Raw genomic sequence first — 11,142 nt, forward strand, 5'->3', positions numbered from 1 at the left:
TATCAGAAATGAAGATTATGTTTCTCCCCAGAGGCAGAAGAATTTGATATAAATTGACTGGGGTATTGCTTCAAAGGGTACACATGGATGATTGGAATGGGTTCAAGGCTTGAGACCAGCTTTTGCTAGTTTGGCAAAAAAAAAAATGGAAATCCCAGTCTGATCCTGTGGATTTTTGAAGACACAAGAGCTGCAGATGATCTGGGCTTGTTCTTGTCTAAACATCACCAAAGTAAAGTTAATCCTCTGTCTCAGAGAAAAATGAGGGAAACAGAAATGGTCTGATAGTCAACATGATTTCAGGAAGGTAACTGCTTTTATTCTAATTACAGTTAACAAAGAAATGATGGGTGTCACTTACTGCCTTTTTGCAGTAAGAAAACTAAATCTGCAAGACAATTCAGCCATAAAAGTCTTATCTGAGACTATCAGCCCAAAACGTCTCCTGGCTTTCTTATTTGGCACCTGCTGTGTATTTAGAGTGGAATGTCTGTGTTTCTAGCAAGTACCACAAGACAAATAGAAAGCATAAATGATACTGACCCATGCTAAGAAAATGGCAACTAGAATACATAAGAAATGTAGAAAAAACATATTTGTTTGTTTTGAGTAATTTGATATTGCTAAAATGCCTTTTTTTAATATAGCAAAAAGTTTTGTTTTAGAAGGGAGACAGTTACTCATTACTTATACAATCATTACATTTATACATTCAGGAAGTTTTGAAGACTGTCATCTTAAGCTGTAGAGATTGATGGTCACAAATATGGACTTTTGCTTTAAACGGACATGGGTCCCAGTGCTAGATTCAGTGAGTGTCTTCTGTGTGTTTGGGTAAATTATTCATTCTATCTAGGCATCGATTGCCTCGGCTGTAGAAGCCTCAAGGTACTTGTGAAGATTAAATGAGAAAGCCCCAATAAAACTAGGCACATGGTAATTGATACTCAATGGGTAGTGTCTTTGTAGAATAACATCTATTTTGGACAAGACCTGTTCTATTTAATTAGATATAACAAATACCTATTTTGTAGTATGTTATTCCTCAAAAAAGAAACAAACAATAATAACAACAATAAAAACCCCTGCTCATCTGTCCTGAATGAATGCAGACCATATAGCATCTTTCATTCTCAACTATTTAGTTAACGGTTAATATATTATTTAGAGAATATCAGAGCCAAATTACTTTTTAAAAGATGATAGTAAAGGTTATTGAAAGATATGCTATAAATAATATTAGTTGTGCTATTATTACTTATATAAAATTCTATATCATTCTCCTTGATAAAACCTCCTTTTACTTAATCCTCACATATTTTGTGGCATATGGAATAGAGGTCAAGGGGAAAGAAAAAGGAGGTACAAATATAGGAAAATGAGGAAAACACTAATGTTCATAGTGTACCTACATGCTATCATGTGTAACTGCAGCACAATGAAGAGAAATATTGGCCATGAAATAAATTAGAATAACTCATAAATATTCTGTACTTATGTTAAGTGAGTAAAAGGTAAACAGCTTGCAAAATTAAGTGGAACAGAGAAAGCTGTTAAAACAATCTGAGATAAAATCATATGCAATTGCTAAACAAGATCCCACATCATACCAGGTTATTACGGGGATCATTCTGACTTGTTCTTGTGAAAGCAAAGAAATTCTGTTTCCATGACGAGAAATAGCCCAGGGCAGCCCTGCTCATGTGACTGTCATTGCTGCAGTGATGGTGGTAGTACATGAGATTCATGATGTAGTGACGGCCATAAAATCCAACTCAGATATGCAGGAAGGCAAGGTTCTTCCTATTTTAGAAGCTTCAGAATATGACTATCTACGAGTCAAACAACCAAACATTTTAAGAAAAGTATCATTCTGCCAACAGGAGTTACTGCACTCTATTACTTATGGAAAAATTTAAGGCCATTACCTGAAAATGCAGATCCTATAATAACTAATACAAAAGTTATATTAAAGATCCGTAATGGTTTTGTATAATTAATTATGGAAACAAAACTTGCCATCATACAATTGTTATCAATCAGGTCAGAGACATACATTTTTCAACAGGTCAGAGACTGCATATCTAAAGTATTATCATTTCAATATAAGTCAAAATACAAATTATTATTGAAATTTTATATATATATATTTATACATATATATATATATGTACACACACACACACATATATATATTTAATACTATATCTTTGACACTCAATGTATATTTCACTCTTATAACACATCTCAGTCTGGACCTGACACAGGTCAGGCAATCAATAGTTCCATGTGGGTAGTGGCCATCACGCTGGACACAGGCCACAGAAGAAAGTCTGAGGCAAAGTTTGATATTCCAATCTCCCTGCTCAGTCATGCTGGTGACTTGGTTAAGTTTTTTAACCTTTCGAAGATTTAGTATTTTCCACATCCCAATGTTTTAAAAGGATTAAATGATAATAACTCCTGTTCCTAATTCTCAGTTAACAGGTATTAGTTCTCCTTTAACTCCCTCTGAAATTTCTCCTTATTTTGTTTGAAAAAATAATCCTTTTGTTTGGATTTGGGTAAATGGATGAAAAGAACTATTCAACATCCATCCACAAGCATTTATAAAACTGGAAACAGTAATGCAGGCACCTTGTTCTAATGGCTGCAGATGAAAATGTCTTTAACTTGCCTCCTCCCCTGTCCCTGTAACTCCTATACAGAATTGTATTCCTGAAGGAGCTCCCCTTTGGGAGAAAGAAGAGCAGATGCTATAAAGGTGGGTTGGGCACAGGGACACACAGACTTCCCTGAAAGGCAGTAATTCTTGATATTGGCTACCCATTAGAATCTTATGAGGAATTCTTGAAAATCTTAATACCCAGGCCACGATATTGACCAATTATATCAGAATCTTAGTGGATGGATCTAGATACTAGTATTTTTATGTTAACTCCCAGATGACTGATATGCAACCAAGTTTGAGAACTACTGTCCTTGGTGTAAGATAAATTCTAGCTGAAATAAGCAGGCAAAGAGAGGCAACAAAGGGCCAGGCAGTTTATTTGAATGCTATCCCAGGCGAAGTTCACTAGTCTGTACAGACACAGGCTAGGGAAGTTGCACTCAGAAGGGCAGGCAGTGAGTTGTTAAAGAGCTTAGATTTACAGCGGCACGGCACGAGGATCGGCTAGCTTAAGGCACATTTTTCAGGTTGGGAGGGGGCAGCAGCTGGGGACTTCGGCATGTCACCAGTGTCCGATGTGCTCACCCCTCCCCCTAGTGCCTTCAACCTTACACTCGGCTGTAAGGTCAAGAGGTAAGCAGGCAGGCAAACTGCAGTGCTTCACTGTTTTATTCTTGGATAAAGTTATCCTTCTTAATTTCTCCTGCAAACCTATCGTGTTGATCCCATCTAACCCCAAGTATGACTTTGCCTCTTTTTCAGGCTGTAATTATCTCATGATACTGCCTCCCAAGGCAGACATCCAGTTTTCTTTGATAGTGGTTCCCTGATTTTATCCTGTGAGAAAAAGCCACTTCAGTGAGCGGCTGTGTTTGGAAGCAGTGGTCATGGGAGGGCAGTGCAAGGTGGGGGCCTAGGTCCCAACTCTCCCAGGGGTCCTGAGTGCTGTTTTTCAGTGAGTTACTCTGAGGAATGCTTCACAACCTTTCTTGATATGTGTATTAGTCAGCTCAAGATGCCATAACAAAATGCCCACAGACTGGGTGGCTTAAACACTAGGAAGTTATTTTCTCACAGTTCTGGAGGCTGAAAGTCAAGATCTAGGTGCTGGCAGGGTAGGTTTCTCCTGAGGCCTCTCTCCTTGGCTGGCAGGCAGCCATCCTCTTGCAGTGTGCTCACAGGGCCTTTCCTCTGTGTCTGCTTCCCTGATGTCTCTTCTTTTTATAAGGACACTCATCCTATTGGATAATAGGGACCTAAACTGATGACCTCACTTAACCTTAATTGCCTCTTTAAAGGTCCTACCTCCAAATGTTAAGGGTTCAACAAATAAATTTTGAGGGGGACACACTTCTATCCAGAAGAATATTTTTTACTTTGATCTTGGAATATCTGGGTAGCTTCCTTGGGAAGACCTAGAGTGAACTGCGGTTCCTGGGCTGGGGTTTCTGCTGTTTATACTCCATGCATTCTACTATCTGTTTTTTGTTTTTTTTTATGTTTTTCCTTCTGGAATACCTCAAAAATTTCTGGTCCATTGATTAGAATATCTAAAAATGTGTCACAGTGAAGCTATTGTCTTTTTCTATGTGTGAGTGTGTACAAGTATATGTGTGTATGTGTGTGTGTGTAAACAAGAGCAGAGTGAGTGGTCTGGTAATCATTTGGGTGAGGGCTGGCTTTTATATTTCTAACTCCATAACCTTGACCAAGCCCCAACCTTCCCATGTAAATGAATATGAGGGTTTCCCTCTGCTCTAATAGAGACCAGGGTTAATGGGGGTAGAACCTAGAATAAAGAGAAGTTTCTCGAAAACGGAGAGCTCCAGGCAGCACAGCTAACAGGGATGGAGCATGCTGTAGTGATGTCCTGGAAAAGGGCTGGGATGAGGTCCCATCACCAGAAGTTTAATTCTGGCTTTTTTGACTCATTGCACAGGCTTAGAGAAGTCATTTGGCTTTTCTTGCTTCTCATTGCTAGTGTTGGAATAAAAATAGCTGCTCCATCTGCCTAACAGGAAGTATGGTTTCTATCAGCCTAGCTTGCAGGGCTCTGTCAACCAAGTATCAAGGAAGTTGCATTTATTGAACACATAATGCTTTTAAACAGCTGTTATTTACACTGGAGTATTAGTAACACTAAGATGGTGGTGGGGTATTATTTGACCTTGGGTTCTAAGTATAGAGTCACAATGGTAAGCATGTGGGTTATATCTGGCAGCAGATTTCACCCAGTTTCTTTGCAAACATCTAGTTAACTCATACTCTCAGCTCCCTAAAACATTTAGTGTGGTATTTAGTAGGCACTCAAGAAATGCACGTTGTATTAATTAATCCAAAATGCTCTGCTGTTAATAAATATAGAAGGAGACAGAAGCAAGCGAAGTGAGACATACACAAGGGTTTGTCAGATGATGTTAAATCTTAAATGCTGGAGCAAATACAGAAATAGTAAAAGAAGTGACTCCTGCCCTACCCGAGTTTATTGTCTCATGGAGGAGATAGTCAATCACCATTGCAAAGGAATAAAGTTTGAAGAAAGGGAAAAAAGAAAGCAGCTTTCACATTATATCTTCATTAATTTATATCACACGAATGTCACTCTTGCCATTAAATCCCACATATACTAAGTCTAAACACTCTTCACATGCAGGCTGGACAGTGGATTAATGATTGTGGCTTCTCTCTACAACTTTGGCAATGGCTCCAAAACAGCTCATAAATAGGCCTGTGATGGGCATTGAAAATGTCCTTCTTATGTATGTATCTAATTCTTCATCATGGTAACAATAAGTGAAAAGATCCATAAATACAGCTTTAATTAACAGCAATGTTGTGATGCTTAGAAACAGACCATGGGCTCTTAGAATCTGTTGGCCTTCTCATAAAGAATTTTGTCTTTCCCAGAGGGTCAAAATTAATTAATGATCTTACAATTTATTTAGCAGCCCATTGTCTCAGAGATGCCTCAGCAAGTTCAGTGAGCCGTATTAGTGTTGTGAGGACGATATAATCAGGCTGCTTTGAAGAGAGCACTCTGTAAAAATATACTGTTTCAAGTAGTGATTAAAAGAAAGGGTAATAAAGAATTGTCAGAATGATTACTTTTCTTTATCTGTGGACAACATTACTTGTATACAGCATTGCATAAATTACCAGATCCACATTTCTCATACAGTCTTTAATGAATTCACACAAGCTATAGAAGTTCAAAAAAGAAAATAAATACAAGCATTAGTAGTCCTTAGTTGTCCCATTAAAAGCTATCAATTGAGCACTTATGTTATTTTGAGCAATGCTGGGACCTTTCTCATGCCCATTATTACTTTTTCCTTTTCCGAAACTAAGCCTACAATACTTTTTGTGGCATTAGCAAATTATTCTAGAAGCATGATCTGTAATTTTCAAATACTGTCTTAAGAAAAGGAAAGATTGTTGTCTATGTTATCTAGAGAAACCACAGGCAAATGTATCTACATATTATTGTTTAGATCTTGATAGCAAAAATGAAAATCAGTTTCTTATTAATTTGTCAAGGAAGAGAAACAAATGTTTATCCTCAAAAACCATCACAAAAGTAAAAAAAATCCTTGTAAATGTATTTACATTGTTATGATATTTATTACAGTGAACATGTTGGGAAATTTAAGTTTGCCATTAGATAAATTTATAAATTATGATATAATACTATTGTCAAAAAAGAAAACAGGCCCAAAAGGGAGTCATTTATGCTAGGCCAAATAACCAAACTGGGATTTGATATCTAACTTAACTGCACTTTCTAACCCCCAAGAAATGAAGTTGCATATAGTATACCCTTGGTTTTCTTGCAAGAGTTTTATTGTTTTTGTTACATGTAAGTCTGAATATATTTCTATATGTGAAATATACAAAAGAAAAACTGGGGTTTAATTTCATTTCCTTCTAGGCGGACAACCAAATATGGCAACACCATAGTAAATAATATATATTTTCCCCATGAAATTGACCTTTGTTACATATTGAATGCTCCTAATTGCTGATCTCAGTGCCTTGATTCTCTGTTTTGTTACAGTAACTTTTGATCTGGTGTATATTAACTTCCTGTTTTTTTAAGGGTGAAAAAAACTTGACAAAAGGAAGAGAAAATACAACATGACAGCTCAAAAGGAATAAGAATATTCAATCTGAAGATGAATTAAGGAGAAACCTTAAAACAAGAATATGAACACCAATGCTGTAATTAAACATTGTGGTATTTTCAATCTGCCTGGAATACATAAATAATAAAATTATTATTATCTTTTCACTAGCCATAAAAGAGCTGAGCCAATCTTATATACTTTTCTTATGAGAAGTTGTTTTAATTCCATATAATGTTCTTTCTGATTGTGCGGATGCTTTAGTTGTTTTGAACAATATTATATTACTTAGGGTTCTCCAGAGAAAGAGAATGAATATTATGTTCATAACTACAGAAAAGGCATTTATTCTAAGGAACTGGCTTGTGTGATTATCAAGGCTGTCAAGCCAAAATCTTCAGGGTGATCTGGTAGGCTGGAGACCCAGGAGAGCCGATGCGGCAGATGAAATCTGCAGGCCGTCTTTTGGGGAATTACTTCCCTCTTGCTCTGAAGGCTGGTCTGTTTTGTTCTATCCAGACCTTCAACTGATGGGACAAGGCCCACCTACATTATGCAAAATAATCTACTTGAACTTCACCGACTTCATGTTAGCTTTATCCGAAAACACCCTCCCAGTTGACACATGAAAGTAGCCATCACAAATATGTAAGATTATTATTATCCCTAAGAAAAGCTAGAAAAGTTTTATCCCTAAGAAAAGCTGGATTCCAAAGAAAAGTGTTGAGCAGGTAAGACATCAGGGTAGAAATAAATAAGAATACTTCCATTCTGATCTTATTAACTGCAAAACCATTAAGCATTATGTTAATCTCAAACCACAAGGCAAAAAGCAAAACTTGTCGAGAGCATGTTGAAGCTCCTTCTTCTGTCACCACTGACCTTGCACATTTCTGCCTCTGCACTTTGCAGGACTGAAATGAAATTGGTGGCCAGTTACCGGCCACTGTGGCAGCATTAGAACCTTAACATTGACAACTGTGCACCTCTTCCCATTGCATGCATTAGTCTGAATGCCCTGTACTTATTCCTGCCCCAGCTGGTGACTTTAAGGACACATTTAGGGCAAAATAAATAAAATCTGTGAGTCTTTTAAAATATGAGACATGGATTTACTTGTATTAATGTCAGTTCCGGATCTATTTAGTAATTCAGGTGTTAAATAAAAGGGATTAACTCTCTTTTCATAAAGAGTATTGCACTCTATGTCCACACCGACAAAAAGAATGCATTCTGACAGACAGTTAAAGTATATTTCCAGGAGTGGATTACTTGGCCTTTGTATCTCTGAGATTTACCTGGTGTGTGATCAGAGTCCAGACTCAGTGCTTCAGCAGGAATTCTGCTGCCAATGGCCCAATCCAAGTCATCTTGGGTGTCTTGTGTAAGACTGCAGGCTGTGGTCCAGGTTTCTGATGTTGTTTCAAAGTTGCAACTTCCTGCTGTACTTGTATACTGAACTAAGGAAAGCAAAAATATTAATAGAGTGTTCTGGAAATGTATATTGCAATTAATATTATACTACACTTGTGATTATTTAAAATTAGCATTTGCATATTATAACCATTTATTAATAAATTTAAAGAACCAGATCATTTGCATCCATTGGTAATATCAGTTGTATACTGTAGATTTTTTTAACATTAGGTCTAGTAACAGTGCATGAATATTGTCATTTATCCATTAATGAGTTATATGGATTGGCTAGCAATATTTACAGATGATAGATAAAACTGTGTCTGCATATGAACAATGAACATAATATTATGATAATACAAATAATTTGGGTTGAATAAATCAACAGCTTCAGTTGCTTGGATGTTGAATTCAGTCCCTCTGTTTACTGTGGTGTTTGAAGAGCATATACCATGAGAGAGGCGAAGTCATTAGCTAAAGAAAAGTTGCCTTTGGGAGAAGCAGTAATCTGTATAGGACACAAACCCGCTCAGCACCATACCAATCACCCATGTACATCTCAGAGCTAGTCACCAAATAATAAAATAATTTCTCTTCTAAAAGTGTTGATTGATGATGTATTAAAAATTAAGTTATTCCTAATGAAAAAAATTACTAGATAATAACCAAATATCTACTACCTAGTCATCTGTGAAAAGTGCCATCATAACATCTTGATGTCTGCTTTCATTTTTTATTTTTTTTCACAGTAGTTATTATTTTTGAGCATTCACTATAAAACTGTGTTGTATAGACAGAATGGGTGATTTAATCATTAATCAACTGAGATTATCAGTGACTTTTCCTTTATGTTTATTTATTTATTTAAAAAATTGAAGTACCATTGATATACAGTCTTATATTGGTGACGGTATATAATATAGTAGTACAACAGTTACCCACATTATTAAATCCTCACACCCACTAGTGGGCTAATTGTCAACATAGGAGGATGTCACAGAATTATTGGCTATATTCTTCATGCTGTACTACCATCCCTGTGACCAACCTGTGACTGAGAATTTTTCTGCCTTTTATCCGCTTCACTCTCCCAACCGACCCACTTCAACCTCTCTCCCATGGTAACTAACAGTCACTTCTAGTGTCTGTGAGTCTACGGCTAATTTGTTCACTTTGTTTTGTTTTGTTTTCAGATTCTACAAGTAAGGGAAATCATACGGTATTTGTCTTTCTCCGTCCGGCTTATTTCACTTAGCATAATATCCTCTAGGTACATCCATGTTGTCACAAATGGTAAGATTTCTTTTTTATGGCTAAGTAAAGTTCCATTGTGTATATGTATCACCCTTTCCTTATTCATTCATCTACTGATGGACACTTGGGTTGCTTCCATATTTTGGCTATTGTAAATAGTGCAGCAATAAACACAGAGGAGCATATATCTTTCCAAATCAGGAATTCTTTTTGGTGGGGGGTAAAATTCCTAGAAGTGGAATTACTGGGTATGGTATTTCTATTTTTGGTATTTTGAGGAACCTCCATATTGCTTTCCATGGTGGCTGCACCAATTTACATTCCCACCAACAGTGTAGGAGGGTTCCCCTTTCTCTGCATCCTTGCCAAAATTTATTATTTCTTGTCTTTTGGATAGTAGGCATTCTGACTGGTGTGAAGTGATTTCTCACTGTGGTTTTAATTTGCATTTCCCTTACGATTAGTGATGTGGAACATCTTTTCAGGTGCCTATTGGCCATCTGTATTTCTTCTTTGGAAAAATGTCTATTCAGGTCTTCCACCCATTTTTTAATTGGATTATTCGTTTTTTTGGTGCTGAGGCATGTGAGTTCTTCATGTATTTTGGATGTTAGCCCCTTATTGGGTATATCATTTGCAAATGTATTCTTACATACCATAGGTTGCCTTTTTGTTCTGCTGATGGTGTCCTTTGCTGTACAGAGGTTTTTTACATTGATGTAATCCCACTTGTTCATTTTTTATTTTTTTCCCTCACCTGAGGAGATGTGTCCAGGAAAAAATTGCTCATGCTTATGTTCAAGAGATTCTGCCTATGTTTTCTTCTAAGAGTTTTATGGTTTCATGAGTTACATTCAGGTCTTTAATCCATTTTGAGTTTACTTTTGTGTATGGAGTTATACAGTAATCCAGTTTCATTGCCTTTCATGTACCTGTCCAGTTTCTCAACACCAATTATTAGACTGTCTTTTCCCCATTGTATAATCATGGCTCCTTTATTGTATATTAATTGACCATACATGGGTGGTTTATATCTGGGCTCTCTATTTTATTCCATTGAACTGGAAGTCTGGTCTTATGAGAGTACTATACTGTTTTGATTACTGTAGCTTTGTAGTACAGCTTGAAGTCAGAGAGAGTAATACCCCCACCTTTGCTCTTCTTTCTCAGGATTGCTTTACCTATTCAGTGCCTTTTGTGGTTTCATATGAATTTTAGGATTACTTTCTCTAGTTCATTGAAAAATGCCATTGTTATTTTGTTAGCAATTGCACTGAATCTGTAAATTGCTTTGGGCAGGATGGCCATTCTGACAATATTAAGTCTTCCTATCTGTGAGCATGGGACAGATTTCTACTTATTTGTGTCTTCTTTAATTTCCTTATGAGGGTCTTTTAGTTTTCAGATTGTAGGTGTTTTACCTCCTTGGTTAGGTTTATTCCAAGGTATTTTAATCTTTTTGATGCAATTATAGATGGAGTTGTTTTCCTGATTACTTTTTCTGCTAGTTAATTGTTATATAGGAATGCAGCAGATATCTGTGTATTAATTTTGTATCCTGCTACTTTGCTGAATTAAGTTATTAGCTCCAATAATATTTTTGGTGGAGTCCTTAGGGTTTTCTATATACAATATCATATCATATGCAAATAGTGACAGTTTTCCTTCCTTAATAATTTG

General features: G+C 36.5%; 1 protein-coding gene across 8 annotated transcripts in view; it reads right to left on the reverse strand.

The window, feature by feature from the left end:
• The window catches only part of MALRD1 (MAM and LDL receptor class A domain containing 1), a 672,837-nt gene that overhangs the window by 228,632 nt on the left and 433,063 nt on the right, over positions 1-11,142 (reverse strand). For all 8 annotated transcript variants that reach the window (XR_012127984.1, XM_073229124.1, XM_073229120.1 and 5 more), the window contains one exon: positions 8,091-8,252. Coding sequence is in view for 7 of the 8 variants with exons in the window: in XM_073229124.1 (XP_073085225.1) it covers positions 8,091-8,252 (162 nt within the window). In the remaining variant the exon portion in view is untranslated. The remainder of the gene's footprint in view (positions 1-8,090; positions 8,253-11,142) is intronic.

This window comes from Manis javanica, chromosome 2 (genome assembly GCF_040802235.1).
Source record: "Manis javanica isolate MJ-LG chromosome 2, MJ_LKY, whole genome shotgun sequence".
NCBI lineage: Eukaryota > Metazoa > Chordata > Mammalia > Pholidota > Manidae > Manis > Manis javanica.